The 26,694-nt window shown below is 40.6% G+C and overlaps 1 protein-coding gene across 1 annotated transcript in view; it reads right to left on the reverse strand.

Annotated features, from left to right (window-relative positions):
• Window positions 1–5,934, reverse strand: part of NKD1 (NKD inhibitor of WNT signaling pathway 1) — a 105,876-nt gene extending 99,942 nt beyond the window's left edge. Inside the window, exons 1-3 of the mRNA XM_041458809.1 lie at window positions 5,729–5,934; window positions 5,556–5,588; window positions 5,141–5,298 (exon numbers count right to left, since the gene is read on the reverse strand). Of these exons, the coding sequence (XP_041314743.1) occupies window positions 5,141–5,298; window positions 5,556–5,588; window positions 5,729–5,753 (216 nt within the window). The 5' untranslated portion in view covers window positions 5,754–5,934. The remainder of the gene's footprint in view (window positions 1–5,140; window positions 5,299–5,555; window positions 5,589–5,728) is intronic.
• Window positions 5,935–26,694: the final 20,760 nt, after the last annotated feature.

Genomic DNA, 26,694 nt, shown 5'->3' on the forward strand with positions numbered 1-26,694 from the left:
CCAACCTAAGTAACTGCACTTTGGCGGGGGTGGGAGAAAGTGGGTTGTTCGAGATCAAAAAAACAAGTTCCTTTAATGAGATTGTTTGCAGAAACTTCATGGGCCATTCGGCTTTCCAATCAACATGCCAAATTAAAAGTGCACCACATTAAATCTGAAACACCTATAAAACAAGCCCTGATGAAATACAGACAGTCTTCCACCTAACTCCTCCATATGGCTCAAGCAAAGTCAACTTTTAATTTCATAACACAAAATATTTAATTTATGCTTTTCTTCATATGTCAATTTAACCTCTGGCACATTGCTTTGAAACCATATAAGGATGCCTAACACTTTCCATATGGCAACTGAATTGTGGCTTTTAATTGCACCAACTGGTATCATTCAAGGATAATTCCCTTGGAATCCAGCTTTCTGCTACAGTATTGGCCAATTCACTAATCTCATCACCATGGCACTAATACTTTCAGAGACTCTTTGATTGTTAATATTCATATTATAATTTTCCCAAACCAGAGCTGTCAAGATATACTATGTACACCACTAATTAAATTATCTTGGTTTGTTGGCACCAAATTTCAACACTAAATAAGATTTTGCTTTTCTCTCTCTCAATACAAAGTTTGGTAATTTTATTTTAAATGCCATAGACAATATTTCTGTGCACTAAAATAGTTTCTAGTTATACCAATATTTAGAACTGCTGAATCTGTTGTTTATTTTAATCTTCAGAATCAATAAAAATAATTATTTATATAGTACTGACATTAATGGACTTGAAAATATTTCAGTTAGAAAGATCACTTCAAGCAATCACACAAGATAACGTTAATCCAAGGAAACTTTCATTGCGCTTGTCACCATACCAGTAAGAAGGCAGTCTTTCAAATGTCACTTTACCCATGAAATGATCCCAAAGTAGTGCTACAATTAAATCTTGCATTTCAACAGCCTTTAAGCCATACTATGTACATAACACTAAAAAAGCCTCATTTCTGTTTATTATTTTCATTTTGGATTAATGACCTATCCAGCTGTGTCTTCTGTAAGGTGATGCATTTTTAATATGCACACAAACACACACTATTTAACAGTGGGGGACTGGGAAGGACTTCTTTTTTAATTTAAGATTGATCATACTAGAGGAGCAGTGAAGTTGACACTGGTGTTGTCTCCTCTCAGCCATGCAAGGAATGCCCATTAATGTCACTGGCAGTTACAGGCACAGAACAAATGGAGAACAAGCCCCACCTCTGAAGGACTGATGCGCCTCAAAATTTCATACTGTGTTAGTCCCAAACCAGACACTCAACTCTAATTAATATCAATTAGAGTTGAACATGAGGAGCACTAGTGCCAAGGAGCTCAGTGGAAGTGGTAAGCTAAAGTCATTTCTATTTTACCTACAATGTGGCTCACTGAGAGTTGGTTTGAAATGTAATTAAAAATAGGATATTTTTTCCATTCCCAAGCACAGATGTCAATGAGATGCACAAGAATCTAGTAAAATTTCTTATGGCTTTGAAGATAAAAGCAAATGGAACTAAGAAAAAGTCATATTTAATATTCCCCCCTCTAGCATAGAACCATTTCTCAGTTAAATAAATAAATACATGAATATTTGCAAACAATGTTGATTTCCAAAAATAGTTTGTAAAAGTAAACACACTGAATAAATTTAAGCTTAAGAATTATACAGGATGATCCACAGCATCAGAAAAACCTTTCTGGATACAAGTTAACTCATTCATAAAGCAGCAAAAGAAGTGTATTCAGTTGCTAGCAGATTTACAGCCTCAGTGGTTTCAATTAGCTTTGAAACCAGAAGATGACTCTGGACCCCATACTTTTCTCTTTAATCCCTGACGATGTGGAAGCTGCAGGCCAGCCCTGGCCTGCAGAGTCATTAAAACCCTTGGAGCAGAGCAGCCCCTGCTGGGCGGGTGGCAATGGCTCATTGAGCTCCGAGCTCTCACCCAGCGCAGCCAGCCGCTCACACGCCACAGCCGCTCACTCCGGACACGCTCCCCGCGCCTGGCCCACGCCTCACCCAGCCATGCACCAGCAGAGCCCTCTCACAAGGCTTCTGGCAACAGCTGGACACTAATGACTGTTCTTTCAGCGAATTGGAGGGGAGAGACAGATGGACAGGACACGACAGGGAGGGAAGTCTTCTCTAATTCAGAAGCTCTCAAAACTTCTGCTCAGAAGGAAAGGTTGTCGTATAATGGAACTCTCCTTGAGTGAAGTGATGTGAAGATCTCCCCTCCACAATAATTGTAAATTAAATCATTCTAGAGAGGACTACAAATGAAAGTTTACTTCTTTCCTGTATTAGTCACTCATTCCTCTTGTAAAACACTGGATGAATCCCCTGAACTTCAGTGTCATCTCCCCTGGATGACTAACTTTAGCAGAACAATTCACTGTCTGTTCTTGAGAGAAACAGCCTTCCAGCTACAACCAAGACAGGATTTTTGGCTTATAGACAGTAAAATAAATCAAAGTGTACTATCTCATCCAAGTTTTCATTAAAATTATTCAAATTTTGAATTTTCAGTCTTGGGAGCTCTTCAGGCTAGGTGCTCTCCTCTCCCATCAACAGGTCTTTGGAAGTAAACTGAATTCCACCAAATAGGCCCTACATACTAACAAAACCATCATCAACAAAACTCTGATTAAGGCTTCCTACTTGGAAAATTATTTCTAGGACCATTTTTTTTTAACACAGCTGTATGTTTCTGTGAATGCAGATATTTTCATCAGTGTTTGATCTAGTTCTTTCTGCCATAAGTCACAAACACAGTAACTTGGGATCTATTTTGGGGTGAAAAAAACCTACGTTTTACTGAGAAGTCACAGTTTCAGCTGTGACACAATAAAACTGTACCATTCCACAGAGCCTTGTAAGTTTATTGAAAATTTTAGGATGAATTTTGAAGCAGTAAGGAGATGGTTCAAGTGCAGTAAGGTAAATTCAAGTGCAACACTAGTACACTACTGGGGACTACAGCACTGTCCCACACAACCCCATGACTAACCATTAGCAGAATAAACTACTATTTCTGCATCTTGAGGAGACCAAAGAACCAAAAGGTTAGGCTACAATTCCCTTTGTATCTTGGTATAATTATACAAGAGATCAAAGAGATCTCCGAAGAGAAGCAGCCATACAGTCTCAGTTATGGAGTCAATAGCTGTGACTCTGTAATCCTTGTCAAAATGACTGTACATATGGCACATCTGGTTCCAATGTAGGGTTAGAAATGCATCCTGCCATATTCCAAAAGTTCATATTTTAAAGGAACTTTAATGTAGCTGTCACAGTGTGCCTGTGACAGGATGACAATTAAACTAAATGAACAAGCAGGCTGTACATGCTCACAGATACTACCAAATACATTAGGCAATAAATGGCAAATATTTTTGAACATTCAGAAACATCTCTGTAAGGATGACAGTAAAAGGCCTCATGGGAACAGTACTTTTAAACACACTTAAACCTATTTACAGTTTTATAATGTACTAAAACTGTAGACTAATATTTAGTTAATGGCTTGCTAATTGCTGAGCCATCAAGAGGAGGACCTCCTCTCCAATAAGAGGGGAAATACTGTTCTACTGTCATTCCAGCTGAGCAGACCTCAAACTGCCAACTGAAGAGGGCTGTGAATAGAAAGGACCTTTGACAAAAGATACTTTCTTCTTTTCAGAAAGCAAATCATCTTTGTGGAAGAAAATACGTTTCACAAACTAAAGTCGGAGTTTTCACCTTTAACTCTTGTATATTAAATCTGTGTTTAGTTTGGTGAGTTGAGCTTCTTTTCTAGAAAACATACACGTGAAAGGTAGAACACATGTAAAAACCATGACTTACAAAAACTGGAAAATAATTAAAAACAGGTGTTACTCATTGCATCTGTATCATAGTACATACTATTGTTAATGAGAACTTCTTTCTTTAAACATATTGTTTCCTAGTAAAGCACAATAAATATCACTCCAACCAATCATACCTGCAAGTTGAAGGTGATTATGTTCATCAGTTACAACAAATCAATATCCCCCTTTGTCTTTACTTCTAGTGACTCTCACACAATTTATGCTCCTCAAAATACAATACTGGTGGAGTCTAAGATGTCATCATTAGCTTTCCCCATACTACACTTCTTCTACTCACTTACACATCCCACCTAAAATGAAGCATTCTCGACTTGCAAGTGACTTTTTCCTGAGACACAAGAAGTCCAGGCTTCTGACAATACAACTGGTAGCTAACAAAGCAAAGAGCCTGCAGGAGGTTTGGTGGCCCTGGCTCTGCTTGTGCTTTCAAAGCCACACTGCTTGCTGGGAAGCACAGATTCCAATCTCCCCATCTCTCAGGTTACCTTTCCAGTGATGAAACTTTCAGGGCTTGATCCAAAGTCAATGGGAGTCTTTCAGTAAACATCAATAAGCTCTGGATCACACCCTGAAACACTATGAGGACCATATCTAAGTAATGTTAAGTCTGTTTACCTCCCATCATGCCTCTTTGTTTAAAGAGACAACATTAAAAATAAATAAAAGAAAACGGCAACTGAAACGTTCCAGCTTCACATGGAGGACTGAAGTGAAGAGAAGGGGTGGAAAGTGACCAGTGAAACAGCCAGGACAAGCAACTGGCACAGTAACTCTGGTGGAGAAAGTCAGCCTCACGCTATTAGCAAAGAGCAAATAAATAACAATAACTCTTCGGGGACTTCTCCTTTGACTGCCAAAATGTCACAGGCAAACTTGTGCACTAATCAGGGCTCACGAGCTATCGCACACTGGCTGGGTGCTGGGCTTTCCCCAGAGACTGTTTGTTCCTGTTTGTGAAAGGTTTTGTTCTAATCGTACTGCCCAGACACCAGCAGTCAGGTTCCCTTACTCCTTTGGCTTTTGTACCCTCACCAAGTTTGCTCTGCAGCTTCCAACTTCATCAAAGGACTAAAGGAAACCACCCACGGGGCAGCGCCTCGGAGCAACATTAGGGCAAAGAAAACCTTCCTTTGCACAACCGCCCCTTGGGAGGCAAAGAGGGATGTAGAAAGAGCTTTTGCTTTTCACTATTTCAAAGGGAAGGGGCGGGGGGGCAGCGAGGAAGCTGACATACCCTGGCGCTGGAGAGCCTGCACACGGCGCGGTGCTGGCAGCCGTGCTGGAGTCCCGAGCTGCTGCCGCCGCTCCTGCTGCCCCCGGAGTATTTCTGCTTCACCATCCAGTCCTCCAGCCCTCTGCGAGCCAGAGAGGCGTTCACCGCAAAACTATCACCTAGAAAAGAGGAGACAATACCGCCGCTGAGCCGCCCGCAGAGCCCGCCCGACCCCCGCGGCCATCCCCGCGCCCGGCCGGCACTGGAGCCGGGACTGGCACCGGGGCTGGAGCCGGGACTGGGGCTGGGACTGGCACCGGGGCGGCCGCGCAGAGAGCAAAGCGCGGCGGAAAGTTGAGGGGAGAGGGCAGGGGCCGGGGGCAGCCGGACCGGGGGAAGGCGTTCAAAGTTGCTAACAGTGAGGAGCCATCCCTACCTTCTGGACTTTCTCTGGGTTTACAAACGGCAGCTAGGCAGATCCGGAGCAAAGTGTGTGAGGGAAATAATAAAGGAAGATCGTTAGACACCAGAATAAAATCACAGCAACAAACCGAGTAAAATCCGAATAAAGGGAAGGGGCTAAGGAAGTAGCAAGTGAAAGGAACTAACCATGTTTCGAATGAAGTTTCCCCATCTCTCTGCATTGATCTGCAATTACGATTCATTTGACTGTTTTCAGTAGGGTCAGGTTCGCTTGTTGTTATTTTTTGTAGATATATAAAATCCCAGCGTGTTTAGAAATCCATGTGCTCCGCTTCTCCCTGCTAGCACACTAGCGAGCTCAAATCTCGGCTCCTCTCCTGCAGCACGGTCCGGCGTCCCCCTCTCCGCTCCAGCCTTCCTCCTCTCTCCTCTCTTTCCCAAAGACAGAGGCGGTTACAAAAGACCTTACTTCACCCACCGGGGAACATGATTGACACCTCATTGAGATTAGACCACTTGCAGGCAGCCTCCGCCTTCCCATTGGGCCGCGGCGGCAGATGAAAGGGGCGAGTGAGCCTTTTGGAGGCTCAAAAAGGAAAAAGGGAAAAAAAAAAAAAAAGAAGAAAAAAAAAAAAAGACGAAGAAGAAGAAAAGAGAAAAAGGAGCAGCCGGGGCGCGTTTCACTTCCAGCCAGGCACGGGCGGCGGGGCAGGCCCCGCTCCGCGCAGCCCCGGGGGCGCCGGGCGGACAAGGCACCCCCGTACCCGGGCGCGCTGCTGAGCCCCTCCTGTCCCCGCTCCGCGCTATCTGGATCGCGGGGGAAGCCAGCGTGTCTGGAAAAGCAGTTGTTCTGCTGACTTAGTCGTGCAAATTGTTTTTCACGGGCATCCCTTCGCACACAAGTGGTCCTAATGAAGTCGCTGTTAATGCCAAAATGCAGTTCTCAGGGTCAGGTCCGGAACCCTTTCTCAGTGATTCAAAATGTTGGCAGCAGGAGGACAAAGTCTCTCTCAGCTTTTTTTCATTATTAGTTAAGTAGATGAGATGTACAAAGAATCTCCCCTACTTCTCCAAATTATGAATGGTGGTTTTTTTACATATAGCATAAACTAAAAGGAAACTTGCTGTTTCATAAAGATAGTTCTCACAGTCATTAAAAATTTGCTTTCTTCCTCTGGCTGGTCATTATATTTCTGTTTATGAAAATCACATCTCCCTTGAGATCCTTGTAGTTCAACTAGGAGAGATAAAAGGGAGTACATAGTAGATTCAGAACAAGAAAAAATGAAGACTTCTGAGAATTTAACTCAAGAAACTACTAGTCAAACTATGTAGGGTTTGACCCATATGGGCCTGGTCCAAAAAACTTCAAGGCCGCATCTGTGCTTTCAAATCCATATGTTTCAAGCACAGGGAGGAAGGAGTTAGACTTGGGAGCTCATCTGAAAAAAAGATTCAAAGCATATGTAGTAACACTTCTGCAGGGAATTGGGACCGGGAGAGTAGGGTCAGGCTTGGAGCTCATTTTTAGAAGGAATTCCAAAGCACATGGATGTGGTGAAGGTCTGGTATGAAACAACTGCACAGCACAGCCAATGCAATGCCATTAAATGAACCGTTTCAATCCAAATTGTTCTTTGGATGATTGCAAAGTCGTTTCTCACATTATTCCAACTATTTATCTGTCTAGCAAAGAAAGCCCTTGCATTGTGAAATGCAGCCATTGCAACAGCATCAATTGCTTGTCAAATAGCTAATAACATGCATATTTTGTGAATTTCTTTTTTACGCATTTTAATAATTTGTTTGGCCCATTTTTTTATATTGTGTGTTTAAAGTGACATATTTGTTCCTTTGAAGATTGTCTCTTGTTTTGGAGAGGTGAAAGAAGGGAAGAAAATAATTTAGATGGAGCAGGTTCATTGGGGCATGAGCCTCACTTCGACTGTGAAAACTTGTAAAAAATTTTCTGATCCATATGAAGAAATTCTAGATCCTAATACCTCAGGCTAGCATATACGAAGTACCCTTTAAAACTTCATCACCAAATATTTTATTTGGAATATCACTTATCTTCACTGTTTATGAGAAATAGAGAACAGCTTAGCATAAGTGACCCCAAATGGGATGGTCTGTCCATTCATCTTGTGAGATGGTGCTCACGTTCAGCTCTTGGGAATAAAACAAGGCCTTAGAAATGTCTCAAGTTCAGCAGGTCTGCTGAAGTGGCCAGGGGAAGAAGCCCTGGCTTTCACAGCAGATTACAGAGGTCCACTTGTGTCGAGGAACTTGCATTCAGAACACAGCCACTCTTGTGCACAACTGCCTTCACATACGCAACATTTGTTAGAGTTTAAAGCAAGCTCTTTCTCATTACAGTGGATGACATACCCTGCAGAACCAAGGTCTTCACCAGAAACCAAATCTGACAAAAGAGTCCCAAATGTCAGTAACTGACTCCATGTACAATGGGATTCATGACTGTTGCTTGGGCACAGGAGTAACACAGTGACAAGCTGGTGACGTTACTCTGGGTATGAATCACAATGGCAGCCCATTTTTCCTCCACCTGGGAGAAAGTTTTAGCTACTCTCAAAGTGACAAATCTTGTGATTATTAGCATGTTTTTGCTCAGACATCAAATTCCACTTGATTTCAGGAGAATTTAGCATGGAATAACAGCTAAACAGGAACCTCAAGATTTGACACAGTATATAATGATCCTCAAACTACAGGGACCTCAAGGCATACAAAGATTTTTGGTTTTCCTTCCATGGGGCCAGAAGTATGTTAAGTAGTGACGTCTAGTAAAATATCAGAATAGAGTACACCATTCACAGAACAGTACTAATGATTAAAGGATCCCCAACCCAGTGACCCCAGTGGAATTCTCAAAGTTAGAAAGTTATGACGTATTATTCACTGCCCTTTCATTAGGGCTGACTACACTCTACTTCTTCAGAAGATGGAAAACCCTTTTGAACCTTGCTATGCTATAAAGCACTTGACGATATTAGATGCATCTTAGCTAAGGAACAAATGAATAAGACCATTCTAGGAATTCATGGTGAGTATTCAATAGCACAGCAAAATTAATGGCAATAGTTGCAATAGCAAGAGTTACCTGATAGATGAAAGCAGCACACTGATTTTCCTGTCTGGGTAGTGGTAAGATACTGCTTTCCAGTTCTTCTGCTTTATCTCCTTCCTTTTCTTCCCCTCTCCTGCCATGTTCCCTCCAGCTGGAGATGAAAGAAGGCTGGTATTGGTCTCCCACAGTCAGGTGGGTGCTGTTCTCTTCCACCTGAAAGTGGCATGCTGGTCATGCTACCCCACCTCCAGAATAAGTGAGGGTTGATATGTGTTTTTCAAAGTTGAAAGCCCCATGTAATTCTTAAAAAAAAAAAAAAGAAAAAAAAAGAAAAAAAAAAAAAGACACACAGAAGCAGTAAAGTGCAAACTGTGGTTCCTCCTCTGCATGAAACAATCTAAGTCCATATTGAACAGAAGTGTTTTAAGAAAATGTTGTTCTGTTGTGAAGGAAAAACATACATGAGCTCTAAGCAGTATTGACAGGGACAATAGACCATATGTAAGCTCTTAATATTTCCAGGATCCAGCCGATACAGAATTTTTAACCTCATCACTCTCAGAATCACAGATGGTCACAAACCACACTCAGCCTCCATTTCAACCAAACCCCTTTTATTCCATCAACAAAGAATTTCCCACAGCAATGATACCTCTTCAACAGTTGCCTCAATCCCTACCCTGCTGATGCATTTAGGGCCACAAACCCTTTTATCAACATTTAAATTTTGGTTTGGTGACCACATGAGTGCTTTGACTGCTCATTCCCAACACATAAATGGGATGCCTGTCACAAGACACTGTTTTAGCTTTTGGGCCTTTGTCCTTGTACCTCTGGTCTTGGCAGCTTTTTCAGCACTTCTGCCTTAGGCATTTTTGCAATCAGGCATGTTAGCACCTCCTGGCTTTAGCAACGTTGCAGCCTTAGCTTATTGCCTCAAAGCTTTGGCATGAGTCTGCACTGTGGCATCCTTTCAACTCCAAACTTACTTGCTTCACAGGTTTTCCTTGGGTTTTTCTTGGATGTCAGCAGCTGCCCTGACCCTAGAGGGGGAAGAAAGACTGATCAGCAAGTTCAAACAGTGTCTATGCAGCGGAAAGATGTCTATCACAAATGAGCACATTCACTACATCACCTGCCAAATATTGCTCAGGTACCATGAGAAATTTTTCCAGACCTTCTTCAAGATTAGTCCTATAAATCTTCTGAGAGCCTGTGAAGATTGTCTGGAGAAAACCCTGGCAAACTTCATAGTCTCCCAGACTGTAAGACCACTGTCTCCATACTCCAGTGGATATAGTTTCCATGATTAAAGTCTTTTCTCTTTCACTTCTCTTCAGAGCCAAGAAAACCCATCAGATAGAGATAGATGTTGAGTTTAAGGGCTAGTAGTTCAGGGTGACAAGTGATGATTCAGTAGATGAGCTGTTTTCCACAACCACCAGTAGATACCCAGTTGTCCTCTCTACTGCCCCCACTAAAATACTCCTTTTCAGGTGGTAGCACATATTCTTTCCATTGTATTCAGGAAAATGAGTTTTAGAAGTCTTAAAACAGAAGAATCCATGATGATAAGGTTCATGCCAGGTTAATCTTTGCTTTCTCAATCTATTACTCTGAAAGTCCTCATCAACAAATGCCTTCAGTGAAGGCCCGAGTTTAGAAAAGCTTTGATTTGTGAATTCCTAATTGTCACCTGTTATGTCCTGCAAGTTCTCTCTCAAAGACCTTTGCATAGCTAACTCATTAATTCAGATTTCAGCTCACCAGAAAAGTGGAAAGGTGAAAAAATCAGTTGATGCTGCCTAAAGCTAGTGAGACTCCTTCTACATGTATCTCTCTATAGCTGAGGAAGCCGGGCCAGGGCTTTCCCAGCAATTTAGAGGCAATTGGCTTTTTCAGTATATTTTAGTGGGTATTGGACCTAGAATCTGTTTGCTTGGAATCTGATTGCAGATTCTCCAGAAGAAATTCAAAGATCATACAAAATTAGCAGGAATTTTTCTGTCATTGTTTCCCCAAGGAAAATGCTGTTCCTATCCAAATAAAATGAATTGCAGTTTATTTACTAATCAAAAACTATGGATGTCCTCCATAGAAGGGAATCCTGAGCTATTTTAAAGTGTGATTTTTTCTGAGTTTTCTTTTTCCAGTGGATATTTTGCTGAGATGAAATTTGCTAACAATTGTAACAATATGCAGAGAAAGAGGGGAAAAAACTTTTTTCCACATCATGTACAACACATAAAAAGAAAAAAAGCAAAGTAGAAAGTACTGCCATGACTTCAATAATCAGAATCTTTCCTTTAGCATCTAAGAAATGACAAGTAAGAAAGTTTTAATATAGGAGAGGATTTTTATTTGCATTTCTTAACAATAAGGGTGGTTTATACTCCACCTGGTGTCTTTTCTCACATCATCTTTTATGGGCTTCTCTCAGTGACAAGTACCTTTGTACAAAGGTTTCCTCCCCCCCTTTCCCCCTTCTCTGGTTCTAACTCTCTAGCAGGCTTCAGCATACAAACACAATGGGAGCATTGAAAGGAAGACAGTGGGACACCTCCTTTGATCTTGTGTTCTAATAACTTGTGTATGTTTGTGTCCAAAAACAATGTTCCAAGGCTGTGAGGACTGCTGCTGCCGAAAAGAATACTCATCACAGGGGCGGTGGAATAGTTAAACTGTATTCAGGAGAGTAAAGTACTGGCCAACAACGTAAACAACAGACTGTAAACTCCACTAAAATCCTTTGATGACTGAAGAGAGCCCCACTCCACAGCTGACAACACAGATATCACAGGTCTGTTCAAAGCATGGCACTGAGGGTCACCATTAAATCATACAATTCCCTATTACTTTTCATATCCATTCTAGAGGATACTCATTGCACATGGACAAAAGAAACATGTCTTGCATTAAAGCAAATGGCTACTGTCAGATAAGCCAGCTGAGCTCCTCCGCTCTGCTGCTACTTGCTCAATGTTCTTGGGGTTTTTTTTAAACTGTAAGAAGCTGGATTTCTGTTTTCATTTTTCATTTTGTAACTCACTGGTGCTTTTCTTTCTAAAAAAGGAAAAATTGTTGCTGGAAAAACAATTGGCATGGGAACAAAGTAGGACCAGTCAGACCTTACACACAGAGCACAGTGCTTGTGTATAAGTCACTTCTGACAAAGTGGCAACCCACAGCAAGGGGTGGAGGAAGGAGAAAGTTGCTTGATCACTGTCATTATTTACAGCTATGGGGTGGTAAAGTCTTAAACTGTCACATGTTGACAAATCCATGATCTTTGGGAAGAAAATATAAGAATCAGGATCTGCACCTATATTTTGTATTTAGGTTCCCTCTCTGGAGTATTTTCAGCATATTTGAAACTACAGACATTGACCGTCACCCAGGTCTGATTTCCAATATGATAGCATTTGCAAAACTCTCATAAAATGTGAAAGGCTTGAATTCAATGTATGGTGGTTCAGCACAGCACTTCTATGTTAGTTTTGCTGTTTTTTTTTTTAAATAAACATAAAGTTTATTGAAGTTCTGTTGCTATAGTAAACAGGGTTGGTGCTGTGCTTACAAATAAGTAAGTGTAAGAAGTGTTAACTTAATAAATATCTGAAAAGGATAATAAATGTTAATAAAACTACCTTTTAAGCTCTGCATGAATTATAACAATTCCAAAGTGTTTTGGCAAACACTTACAGCCATATCATACTGGGAAAGAAAACTTTACTCTAAAAACTCTGCCTGGACCACCATGTCACTGTACAAATCTGGCTCCAGTAACTTGCCACAAGTATTTTGTCATTCTAAAAGAAACTTGGCTATAAAAGAATGCCTTCTTTTGAACATTAAGATTCAGCAGAATAAGCAATCAGGTTTTTTACATGTTGTTTACACGCTGAGTCGTTGGTTACTAATGTTTTTCCCCACAGGTACCTTTTGCACACCCAGGAGAGGTGTTAGTACAAAGCCTGTGATGCAGCAGGAGTACAGAGGCTGACACAGGTGAAGGGCTGAGACACAGAAACTGCCCCTCTCCATTTCCCTGTGTGTGTTTCTGCTCTGCAGTACCCAGCAGAGCCCAGCTGCCTGTAGCCCACAGACAGTTTTGGGGATGAATTACCCCGAGTACAACAGAAAGATCCAAACTGTTAATTGTTGAGCACGGTCCTGGCTCAGTGCTCAGCCTGAGTGCAGCTTACCAACTTTGTTGAATCAGAAGCAGACTCGTTTCAGGCCCAGACCCAGGGAGATGCAGGCACACAGCAGGAGCACAGAGCGTGTCAGCACTGCACACACACGCTCCAGGTGACAAGATACGGACAGAGCCCCGTGTGCAAGGAATTCCTTGTGAGGAAAACAGAAATCACTACAGCAGTTCAACTATATTGAGGCCACCAGCACAGCACACACAGCTTGATCTAAACTGTCCTTCTGTTTACTTATATATCTTTAAACTTTACTGTGGAAAACAGCTCTGTTTTCAAAATTTTAGTTTTTCCTTACAAGGTGCATCCAAAGGAACCACAAAACTGACTCATATAGATAAGACACTATCTTAAATGAGCTTAAAATAAAAGTCTTCTTCACTTCTACATGGAACTTCTGAAGGACTGGCAGATGGACAGATACCAAATGACCAAGTAAACTCTGCAAATTTTATTTATATCTCTCTGCTTTTCTTTTACCATTAACTATCAGTGTTACAAGACTCTACCAAACACTGCACATTGACTTAATTTGTGTTCTCAATACATGACATCTGCAACATTTTGTTATGGCATTAATGACATAATTACTGCATTCAGATAGGCTGCATTTGTTTGAATGAAGATAACCCATGGAGATCCACTTTGCTGCTCTGTTCTACTTTCTGTGTCCTTTTACACTGTGCATTTTCAAATACATGACAGAAGCTACAGGAATTCCGGGATTTGCATAAAACTAACAAGCCCTCAATTCTTCTGCTGGCATTCATAATTTTGCCATGGTGGTTTTGAACTAGTGCCAGACCACGTCTAACCAAGGCAGCATTTCTGGCAGTGTCCTGCAAAGGCAGGGTACATCATAGCAGGCTTTCCCTTTTGCATCTCTTCTGGCAGCCAAAGGGCAGACAAGTGAAAGAACTCAGGCACATAAACCACACACCTTGTACTTCCTCACAGCCTCCTTTGTAGAAGCCTCTTGCAATATCTTAAGAGAATCTTTCCTATCAGACTCCTTCAGAATATTGAGGCAGGGATAGGACTGTGGCTGGGTCACTGCTGTTAATACCACATTCACACAATAAGAGAACAGTGTCTTATTTATTAATCCAGATTTAGATTTTAAAAAATACAAATTCCTGAACATATACTAGGTAGAATTTATCTTCCTTTAAAGTCAATGGAGAGAAATGGGTGATTCATGTGACCTATTTTATATGTCTCTATGAAGTTGAAATGAATCATCTTCTAAAAGTACCTATTAGGACATGATTTGTCTCATCTTAATATAGACATTTAAAATAGGTCAGATGAAGAGGTTATTCCTCTCCCTTGTCTATAAAGGGAGACCAGGTGACCAGATCAAGTGAAGATATTGTAGATAGCTAAAGTTGGGTGAGATGCATTCCACTTTGTGCAAATGGAGCAAGATTTTAAGGTTCTTCTTCCCCCTGGTCTCGAAGGGAGAGGTGACTTTTCTTTTTTTAAATACAAAAAAGAATACTCCTGTCTGCTGTGCACTGTAAAACACTCAGGAGATCAGAGGGAACAAAATGCTACTATGCTGGACAAGGTTCAATTAGGAGGTAGAGAAGTGTGAGAGATCTCAGCTCTGTCACTGCACAGAAGACAGTCGATGTGTGAGTTACAGGTGTGTTAAGGCCATTCTTGTGTGTGTACTTGTGGGTCTGTGGAATGTTTCAAGGAGTGTTTTCTGTTTCTGCAAGGAGTTAGAATGTCACCACAACAAGTTTGTTACTGCTCCGATCCTAGAGCTTGATCTAATCAGCCCTCTTGTGCAGAAAAATGCTGTGACCAGATCAGCCATTCCCATCAAGCTCAAGCAGACAAACACATGCAAGAACAGCTGTGCAATCTCTGCTCCTCTGGTACTCCCAGCCAGCTAAACAGTGGGAGTACTGTAGCTTACATAGGCTCAAGGAAAGTTAGGGCAAACCAACATAAGGGAAATCCAGTGACAGTTTCTAAATACAGACAAGTCATTTCAGACTCAAGAATTCCCTGAATAACAAGTTGTGAGAGACTGAGAGACGATTGAGTGGAAGTATCATGATATGTTAACCCTATTATATTCTTCCCCAGGCATCTGCTTTTGGTCACTGTTAAGAGACCGGTGCCCTGTTCAGCAATTCTTGATCTACCTACCACAAAAAAATAAAGTGGATCATGAGTGTTTCAGACCAACTGAAGAAGTTCAATTAGTGTAGTCCCCATAGAAAAGAGGAAGAAAATTCTTGCACCGAGTTCAACTAAGCCACTGAGCTGGTCTGGAGGCTCCATACTGATTTCAAGAGACCCATGAGGTACTATTCAGTCTCTTCATGTCTGAGTAGCTGTACAATAATATCCACATTATTAAAATAAAATCTTGTTTCATAAGACAGTTTCCTCATATGTTCTGAGTATTTCCTACTGAGAGTGGGAAGGCATTAATAAAACTGGATTTAAAATTCTACAAATCAGCATAAATCTCCATGGAAAAAGAATATACTTCAGCTCTTCCCCGCTGTTGGATTATTGTTGAATACCCTATGGTTCTCCACAAATTCTTTTCTGTAGCACAAACCAGTGAGACGGATAATAGAACTTTTGTTTATAAATTCTCTATTCTCTTTACTATAACGTCTAATATTTCAATAGCTCATCTTTCACACAATGGAATCATACTCAGAATTATGGCACCCTGGCAAATAGTTAAGGAGTCTTAAATCAGGCCAAACAGGACTAACAAGCTAAAGCTGACATAGCCCCCCCCCCGTCATGAACCAAGAGGTTTAGCAGTGTTTGGCTGCTGTATTGGTTCCTTGGGTATTGCACTGGTGCCCCCTCCAGCTGATCACAAGCTCCAAGCCCAGCAGTTCAGCCAAGGTTCAGCCCACCTGCCTGTGCCTTCATCCAGACCGCCCTCCATCCCTCTGTCAGCAAGGATGGGATTAGACAGTGTCAGAGGTTTTACTGAAGTCAAGATGAACAATATCCTCTGCAACATCCACCTTTCTTACAGAAGGCTGCCAGGTTTGCCAGGGATTATTTCCCCCCTTCATAATCAATGCTGAGCACTCCTAGTCACCTGTCCTAAGTGGGCTTGGAAATGGGTTCCAGGGCATTTGTTCCATTGCCTTCCCTGGGATCAGGGTGAAGCTGACTGGTCTGTAACTCTCAGATTCTCCCTTTTGTCCTCCTTGAAGATACGTGTCACATTTGCTTTATTTCAGAAAGCCTTTCCCAATAGTGGTGACCTTTCAATGGTAGCTGAGAGTGGCCTTGCAGAGATATCAGCCAGCTCCCCCATGAGTGCATCCATCAGTTCCCATGGACTTATTACATCCAGCTTCTTTGAGCACCCCCTAACCTGACATTTTTTCTGAGGGTGAGTCTTCACTGCTTCAGCCTTTCTCACTGGGCCCACAAACCTGGGATAGCTGGAGTCTGGTTTTACCAGGAGAGGAGGACCTGAAGTGTTCAGTGAGCACCCTGGCCTTCTCTGTGTCCTTTGTCACTGAGCCCCTCCCCATTCAGCAGCAGACCCACATTTTACCTGTGATACACTTGCAGAAATCCTTTTTGTTGTTCTTCCAGGCCTTGCCTAATTAGACACCAGCTGGGCTCTGGCTTTTCCAGCCCCAACCCCACATCTGCATGGGTTCCTGGAGTGTACAGTGTGGAACACACCTGAAGTTTGTGTCTAGAGCCAATCTCAAACTCAATGTACCAGCCTCAGAAGTAAACATGGAATGGTCTTTTGTGTACAAACTGGCAGGAGATTGATTTTGCAAGGACCACAAACTATCCCAGCCATCCATAATTTTCACTTCAGCAATTAAAAGAATCCAGATGTGATTCTCTGCATTCGTTTAAAGAAAATTAGACAAAAGTAAATATTACAAGCAAATAAAAGAGTTTCAAACTGCTGCAATGGTCCAAGCCTTTGTCATGCTTACAGCTGGGATCAGAGCTGAAGAAAGTAGGTTTTCTGCTATGTTGGAAATTCCACAATTTCTTTTTTCATTCTAAATGAGGAAAAACTCTTTATTTATTTTCATAAATTTTTAAAAGTTCTTTTTGGGTTTAAACTGATGGTTCTGATTTTTAGGCTTTTCTCATTACAAAAGAGTTTGTCTTCTTAATTTTAAACAATGGGCTAAAAATCTACTTTACAAGGTCATAATGTTCTATTCCAAAAATATAAAGAACTTCTGTTTCAAGTCTATTCAAATATTCTGCTCCAGTATTTTAATACATAGAGCATTGTCAATAGTGAAACATTTATATGGACTGACATTTTGCAATGAAGAGCAGGTCCACAATAAATTTTCTGACCAGTTCCAATTTGAAATGTGAGAGAATACAGAGACTGTTTACAAGTTGCTTTGTATCTTCAATGGTTTTACTTACTCCTTTCATCTCCTAAGAGCAAGGATGATTCAGAAAAACATGATCAAAAAATCATTGATCAGATATAACAAATATAGTAATTATACTTTTTAAATCTTATTTTAAAGGTTTAAGATCTCATCTGAAAAAAAACAGTTTCCAATTCTGATTAATCTGACTCTTTATTGACTAGGTTCATCTTCCCAGAGATTTTAGTGAAGAAGGTACACTTTCATTTCAGAAGAAATTCAGTGCATTTCAGTTTTGCTATTAAGGAAGAACATTTATTTCTGTCAGTTTCCTTTACAGCCATACTGCAGGGTGCCTCTGATTATGCTAAACATTTGGGCCAGTTAAAGCCAGTTAGCTGTATTTTATGTGTTTTTATACTGCAGATTTTTACATTTCCTTTGTTAGGACACCAGGGTTTTTTCACCACATGAGATGCAAAAATTAATAATACTTTGTTTTGCTAATTTTGAGTTATCAGTCACAACATACAGCATCCAGCCTGACCCTGAACAAGAACTCTGGGCCCATCAGATATTCCAAATAGTACAGACATAATCCTGTTAAAAAGATAAAATAATATAAGAAAAAACAAAGCAAAAGGAATCTTAAGTATGTATATTCCTCTTTAGGCTTCACAACTGAGCAGTCCCTCTGAAGCCATCACATTTCATTGCAGCGGAGCTTTCTGGTCCAACCCTGTGCGTAGAAAAGGCAGCTGCATATCCTTGAGTTCTTTCCAGCCTGCATTCGGCACAGATTTTGAGTATAGGATGAGCATCTGACCTTTAAAAAATCTTAAATTCAGAATATATAAAACAGGCTGCTTAGCCATTCTTCTTATTTCTAAAGGAGATTAAATGCAGTTGAAGAAACTACACTGCATTCAGAAACTGGACCCTTTAGAAGAAAGGGTGACATTTTCTCAGAAAGAAAAAGTCCACAGACTAGGACTTTTCAACTGTTTCAGTATAAAAGAGCCAAATATAAAGAACAGGAAACCATTCTGTACTTTCAGAATAATGTGAAAAAGACAACCCAAGAGAGCTTTAATACCTGAAATGCTCTTAAATCCTAAAGAAAGACTTTTTGTAATACTATATCAAAAGGGGAAAGGGAAATAGCCCAACACAGTGCTTTCCTTTTTTCAGCATGATATGGATGTGGAAAGTATGTTAATTCCCGTATTCTCAAAGGAAAACAAATAGCATAAACAGACAGACAGGAGAGGAAGAGAGCAGTATGTTTAAAATAATAGAGAAACCCACCACTCATTTAAGCTGTTAGCTCTGGGAAGGCTCAGGCTGTGTGTCCAATCACAGGACCTACAGTTTATGTCAAGGCTTGTTTCAGATGCATTCTGCACCAACTCCACCAAACACAAACACAATTAGAGCATTCAGCATCAGACAGTAGGAGATCCCCTTTGATGTTGGGATAAAATGAGGATATGCATGGTTTTGTCCAAAATGACAACCATCCCAGGTTTACTAATGGGTATCTAATAGAAAAAGAGAACTTTATGATGCTCATTAATTACCAAACTGTCATGTGCTTCTGGCAGAAAGAAAGTAATCCTCTTCTCCAGATTAGACAGCCACCACAAAGGACTTCAAAGAACTTTCAGTCCCCTCCCCTGAGAGCTGCCTTGCATAAACCTCACAGCACTAACCGTGCAAATTAAAAGAAGGGAGCAGTTGACAAACCCTTCCTGATACATGCGCAGTCTATTGCTGTTGGCAGCTCAGACACGAGCCCTTATTCTGCTGGCAGATGTGCACATTCTCTATATAGAAAACATGCTCTAGAATTCACACAAAACTTTACAAATTATCAGTAAACAATGCTCTCCATTCTTGCTTTCAAATCCGGAGATATTTGTGCTGAAGATCCTTTGGCGGCAATAAAAATTCTTTTTTAAGAACATGAAAATGTAGAAGAAATACAGCTGAAAGTCTAGTTCTCAGAAATTTTCCTCAGATGCTGTACTTAATAAGGAGCAGCTAAAATATGCCTTTTTCTGGCAATTTGCCACAATGGGTATAAAGGGCTACAGAAATCATCCAATATGAGAATGGATGTGTGAGGGAGCATGAAGCACTTACAGTGATTCTCCTCGATTAAATGGCCAGACATTTATGGAGTTGGAGATTTTGCCTTCAGCACAAATTCCTTCCCTTGCTCTTACATTTCTATAAACTCTTTCTATGTAGCTTTTTTTTTTTTTCCCAGAGACTGAACTGCAGACTTCAAAGTAGGCAGTACATTTCACATATTTATGATTGTCACCCAAATACATGTATTTATGGGTGTTTTCACAAAGGTCTGAAACAGTGATGAAGTTTGAATTGTCTCTCAAGAGGAGTGAGGGGACAGGTACTTGGGATGTTTGGATGACACGTGAATTCCAGATGACAGGATTGTGTTCCCCAACATATTTGCCTTTTGTTTTCTTTATTTACTCACATAGATTCAAATCACTTTACTGACAAGGTGAAAGACAATGAGCCCCCATTATGATTACCCTGAATATCCTTATTCAAAGCATCCCAAGCAGCTTTTGGTTAAAGCTGTGTGCCTTGGTCTTGCTGGACAGATCAAATATTTAAAAGGTGCCCCACAAATTTCATTTTTAAAAATTAATTTAAATTTTCATTTAAATAAGGTCTTTCTCCAACCAGTTTGACAGACATTTTATAACAATGATTGCCACAAACATACTGCTATCCAAAATAGCAGTGTCTTTATGTTTAATAAGAACATAGAAGACCAGGGGAAGTCCATAGAAGTAGGGAAAGTGCTGAGTGAGAAACAGTACTAAAATAAATAATCATGGAGACCATCAAAAACTCTTCCTTTGTTCATAACACTTTTCAGCAGCACTTCTTTGGTACATCCTGGTGAGCCTATCCTTAAACACTGAAAGATTCCCTCTTTCCCAAGTAATGTGTGTGCTACTTCTCAGTGTGATTTTTAAATAGCAACAACATACGTGGGAGAAAATAGGTTTAATTTTTTTTTTTTTAATGAGTGATTTAAATCCTTGAAAACTCTAGGGTTGCATCAGAAACATGATGTATGCTGAACATGACCAACCTAGGTCACAGCTACATATGTAAAATATTAAATGAGGCTGACTGACATTTGTTGTTCAACCATTTTAGTGGGAAAAAATCATCTTTCAGAGATGTTCAGAGTGGGAAAAAATTATCTTTCAGCAACACTAAACCCCACAATTGTTTCAACCTAAATAAAATTTTTATAGCAGAGAAATGTCAAGAACCTTGAAAATATGAGCACAAAACTGGAGAAAATTGAGTTTTGTCTGAGAATTCTTTCTCTTTTCACCTTCCATTGATTGTCTTTGAGGATGAAAAGTACATTTTCTCATTGTCTTTACAGTTAAACCCTTCATTGTTGTTTTACTCGCTAAACATGTTTTTTCTAGAGCATTCTTTTTCAATATTAGTAACTACTGAGGGTCCCAACATTTCTGAATTACCATGGGCAGAACCTTGACTTTCCTATCAGCTGTCCAAAACGAGCATTTAGGATGGACCCAGTTATGCTTGACAAAATAAAAATGTAATATCTGAATGTGAGACAGTCGGTATTTGGTCAGTCACAGAGGAGCTGCCTGGCAGGTGCCAGCTCCAGCTCTCGACCATGGGAACCAGCAAGTGCCCTACGCTGAGGGAAAGACAGGCACTGCTCACACTGACAAGTCAAATGAAATATGATCTCAACCACTAAAATATCACCATTGTACTGTGCTCTTGATGCCCATGCTTCTACCTGTTGCTTTCTCTGGTGTGAAATCATAAAAAATTATTTTCAATTAATAATAAAGACAAACCAAGGATTTGATTAGTTTGCAAGTTAGCTGAAGATGACGAGAGTTGTAGGCTGAACAGCCACAGGATGTTCTTTTCTACTCCTTTTTAGAGGTTATCCACTACAGCTGAAAATCCAGTGCTCATCCTCACTTTGTACTTGCAATTCAGCTGATGCAAAAAAGCAGGACATAATCCTTGACACAACATCCTATGTTAAGAACATCCTCCTCCACCTTCTTCCGCAAAGATAGGCAAGAAACTGTAGTTTCTTCAGCACAAATTCAAAACACAGTCCTGTACCAGCCTCTCTGAAGAAAATTAACTCTACCCCAGCTGAAACCTGCACAGAAACAGAGTCAGGAGTGAGGCACTCCCAGCTCAGTGTCACAGGCACCATTTCTGAGGCAAGTCCTCTCCTGGTAGGCAAACAGAAGTGATGCATTCATACTCCTTCCCCTGCCAGGCATTCATCTGTGATTTTTGTCTCAATAAAACCAAAATCACAGTTAATTCCTGAATGGATGTATTTCTGGAGACACACCACCTTCCAGGATATGCCCACAAAAATGTGGCTCCATTTGTTGTCTGTTTTGTCTAGTGAATTTCAATTTTTGTTCCAAAATTCACTGGTTGGCATCAGACAAATAAGTAATTCTCCTGAATATGAGATAATTTCCATTAATTTTCCTCTGGTAAAGTGACAGTTGAAAGAAAAGAAATCCTGGGAAAATTTTGGAATAGGATGATCCTTGCAGGTAGAAGTTGAAGTGGTTTCAATCAAAAATGCAATCACAGAGGAGCTTGTACTGAATTTTTGTGCTGCATTTTCAAACATGTGAAAGATGCAGTGAAAGAACAAATGAAGGCAGCAAAAAAAAAAACCCAAGGCAAACAGACAACATGATCTGAGAAGAGATAAGAAAAAGAGTTTTAGGGTAGAGGGCTGGATGGACAAAGGCCTGGGTCTGTGGGTGCTGTTATTAATCCCAGCTATGCTCAGGGAAACAGGGCTTAGTGCATTTTCTTTGTGACCAAACAGATTTGTCCCAGAGAAACAATTCACTCCATAGCCAACTTCTCCTCCTAACAGAAACCATCTAAAAATGGCAAGCCCCTTAGGTCAAAAAGAGATTAGTGGTGTTAGCAATGAGATCTAAAGTATAAGCACAGAAATTTCAAGTTGCTGTTCCTGTTCAGCCAAAGTGCAAGCTCTGGCATTTTTTCAGTTCAATGTCAAAATCAAATGAATGATTCACGATGATCAGAAAGGGCAGGAGGCTTTTAGCAGTCACCTAGTCTGATCTAGCACCAGTGATGGTCCAAAATTTTTTCCCCTCCAATCATTCCAATCCAGGACCAGCCCTTGATATATTGGAACCAGCCAGCATGGGCCATAACTGACCACAGCATCACTGAGATGTACAAGTCAGGAGGAACTAAAAATACCCCAGTTGAACTGGCAAAGGACATGAGGAAATTTGTATTTTTGGCAAATTCAAGAACTCATAAGGTCTTCCAGGATAAACAGGCAAGGAACCAGTTTATACACACTCAGATGCATCTGGACTTGCAGATCAAGATCAGGGGAGAAAAGAAGCAACAGTCATTCCAGGAGGCTGTGGATTTGCTGATAGAACTTGACCCTTTCCCTTTTCCTTTCAGCAGTGAACTTCGCAGGAAGGCAACTGGAGCTGAAAAAGATGCCAGCTGATTGCTGTGAGCTGAGACAGCAGAACTGGGAGCCTGATCCTGGGAAAGCAGAAGTCTGAGGTATTTTGAGATGTTTCTGTGCAATTTCTACAGCAATCAATTCAGTTAGTAGAAAAAGAGTAAATGGGAACAACTGAAACATTAAATGAAGTCATTAAACCTGCTGGCAATCCCCTAAAAAAAACTGGCCAAGTCTCCAGATGATCATAAATACACAGAAGTTTAAAGAGTGTAGGAAGCTGATTTGTGAATTTGCCAGAAGGTGAAAACTTCAGCATCGTTTGGATGAGAAGGAGGAACCTTTATAGTGGTCAGCAAACTGTAATTGGGCAGCTGTAGGAGCTCGTTCATCCCTTCCATACACACAAGATAATGCACACACAAGGGCTGCTCCTTTTCTGGTCTGCCCGTGAGTTAAATTTTTAGAGTGAGCCCAGAGTCCAATGATGGAGGCTGAGCCTGTAACAGAGCTACAAGTGGTGCTTTGGAACAGGGAATGCTCATGTTCCATAGTACTGGACCTCCTGGCTATAGATTTTAGTTCAGTAGGACATCTCTACTTGAATTTTCAAGAGAAAAAATTTATGATCTGGGGCAACCATGTATTGCTGCCATAGCTTTATAGATTTAACACAAACAGGCTTACATATAGGGATGGCAATAATGCTTTGTCCATTATTACTGTACTGAAAAATCAGCAAATGCTCTCCCAACCAGAGCAACTACAAGGTAAAGACATTCAAACAAAAGTACATAAGACAAAAACCAGATGGCTCCTTGTGCCTCTGTTAACTCCTGTTAATATGCCTGAAAGAACTGGGTCATCAAAAGCATGAGTACACCAAGAATTTATACAACTGACAAAGTTCCCACTTCATTGACTGGAACAATGGATTTGTTCTTTCAGTAATAGCCTACAGGGTGCTGAAATACTTACCTGAGAGGGATGCTGTATTGGAACAGAATGTCACAGTGAAATCATCTGGTAAATGAAGCACTCCACTCCAGCATGCAGTTCTTCTTCAGATAGTCATGCTTAATGCTTTTTCCATCACAGAAGAAAATCCTGGTATTTCCAATTGAAATAAAGATGTGGGATATGGAACAATGTAAAAGTTACTACTGGGCCTTTTAAGAGACAGAAGTACTCTGGCTGAAGCTGTTGCTATTATGAGTCTCTAAGCTGCAAGCAGACAAACATCCGTGTTGTGTCTTAGTTTGCACAACCCTGATCATGGGTTTTTCTAAATGACCAGCAATTAATATTTTGTGCAAAAATTCCCTTTTTTTGAAGCAGTTTGTTCATTCTATTAAGTGATTATGAAATGAAGACAGACCTACAGCAAATATAAGGTAAGGTGTCCTTTCACAAAGGAAAGCAGATATCTGAACCTCTACAAACAAATGTAAAGTGGAAATGCACCTGATTTGCTAGTCCCACATCTAGAACAAACATTTATAGGACACTTGAACAGTTTTGTATCTTTAAGACAGGCATTCACATAGTACAGACATGAAAAAGTTGCTACAATATGGGGCCTCTGTCAAGGGGCTAACACCTCACACTATGGGGCCTCTATCAAGGGACTAACACCTCACTTGCTTTACAGACAAGTAACCTCCATTTCCTCTTCCATTTCCTTCTTATTTCCAAAGCCTTCCCAAAAGTTTTAGCCATATGAAGTGATAACAGTAATTCAGAGATACAATTCTTTAGGTCCTGTTTTCATCACAGGAAAAAAAAACCTCATGCTAAGCCTAATTAAAGCCTAACACATCCTTTTAAAACAGTTCACACTACCCATGCAATGTTCATTTTCCTGCTACAATACCATCTTGCCCTGCCTGCATCTACTGTATTCCTTAAAAACATCTATGAATCTTAAAGAATAGCCTACAATTATTCCAAACAGTTTCGGCTAGCAAAATATAGAGCATGAGCTCATCTTTCCATAGAGCACGATGGAAAGAAAGGGAAAACCAGTTGGAGGTAAATGGCAAAAAATAGTCATCTGTACTAATGTACTGTGCTGTAAAATAATCTCAGTTGACTGTGCCACAGTCTTGCTCAGAACCAGGTCTAAACAAATTCTGAAGTTATGTGGAAGGGATTGTTGAAGTTGCCTAGGCTAGTTAAGAGCTAGAATGTGTTAGGGTGAAGGTTCTATGCTGGATTCAGGTATAACATGCTTGGGATGAAGCAATGAACAGATATACAGCAGTAATGCTGATTGGAATCCAGGTATTTATCATGAGGGTCACATGTTAATGTAGGGCTATTGAACAAATGGAAAATGTTAGCTCATGATCAGATAGCAGATGCTTTCATAACAGAGACAGATCTATGGTTTATAAGGCTCCTCACGTAGGTCACTAAATGGGTGATGGGAAATAAGTTAGTCATACTTACCCAACGTGTTAACCGTAGAAATGCTTTCATAAAATCACAAATTACCCATCTGTCATTGCTGGACACTCCCCAAGCTTGAAAGCATTGCAGCAAGTACGCAAAATGCTGATACCCACAAAGCACTCCAGATGAGTGTGATGTACCCAGCCAATGACAGCCCATAACTGTGGGGGCATAATAACTGATCTTGAGAGGATGATCAGAGCAAATAAACTTATTGCCAGATTATATTTGATGATATAAAGTTAACAAATTGGGAAAATAGCTCTGTTTACTCTGAAGACTCTTCTGAGGGTGTTTGTGTCTTGAAAATAATCCCAATGTTAATGCAAAATTGTGAGTTCATTTGCTATTTAAAAAATAATCAGTATAATAGCTGTTAAGAAGATTTATCTGATGATCCTGTTGAGGGTCAGAACAGCTTATCTGTTCTTAGAACTGTAAAGATAATATTAAGCATGCAAAGGAGCAGCTATGGATCTAGACAAAGCTGCTCAGTAAATCAAAAGGCTCCCCTGCTATGTTACACAGCACACAAACAGCTTTAGCTCCAGCTCTGCACACACTGACAGCTACTTACATGAATTTTAACGCTAGGACACAACATGAAGATGATATTTTCAGAGCGGCATTTTTTCTATTCAGATGTCCCCCATTCTCTGGCAGCCTTCTCTGAGTGACTGGCTTCCACACAGGGGAGAGGCAGAAATGCTGGTGCACTCTGACAATGAGCACTGAAAGCTGGAGCTGGCACCTTGGGCTGTGGAAGAGCTCAGAGCTTCCCTAGTACAAGAAAGGTCCATGCCATAGTGAGTGTGCACAGCACACATAAAACCTAAAGCCAGCTATAAAGTAAAACTCCAATTTAACCTTCCTCTTGAAATCTCAAGATGCATATCACAAATAAATAGTTAGATATGGAGAACACACTTCAAAACAGAAGTTCTCCTTGTGTGTCTAAAGTAGGAATATCAAGTTTCAGCTTTCTGAATGTGAGCTGATAACCATGTTAAGGATACAACCAGCAGTTCAACAACTGCTCAGCTGTGTCATTTTCTGACCAGTTTCTCTTTTTCTACTCTAGAGTAAACATAGTTGACAAGGCCAAATATGTAGCACACAGACACACAAAAAAACCCCAAACAACAAATCAAAACAAAACTAGTGGCTCCATACCCACAGGGGAGAGCCCAGTCTGTTCTTGCAACCAGTGTTGGTTATGAGAGAAATTCCTGTGAAGGCAAATTTCTGTGAGAGAGGAGCTCTGCACGGCACAGGCAGGGAGGTCTGCTAGGCTGGGCAGGGAGTGTGGGCATTATTGGGGTCTCTTCTTCTCACACAGGAAATGAGGGACAAAGGGGTCAATTGCTCACTGGAAAGAGAAGTAAATCAACCAGAAATCAGCAAGGGGGGACAGGGCAGATGCAGAAAGTTAAGACTGATGGTGTTGTTCTGGTAATTTAAGTACAGATTGCAGTATCAAGACTTTCAAA

Source organism: Pyrgilauda ruficollis, unplaced genomic scaffold (genome assembly GCF_017590135.1).
Source record: "Pyrgilauda ruficollis isolate IOZ18807 unplaced genomic scaffold, ASM1759013v1 scaffold13, whole genome shotgun sequence".
Classification (NCBI taxonomy): Eukaryota; Metazoa; Chordata; class Aves; order Passeriformes; family Passeridae; genus Pyrgilauda; species Pyrgilauda ruficollis.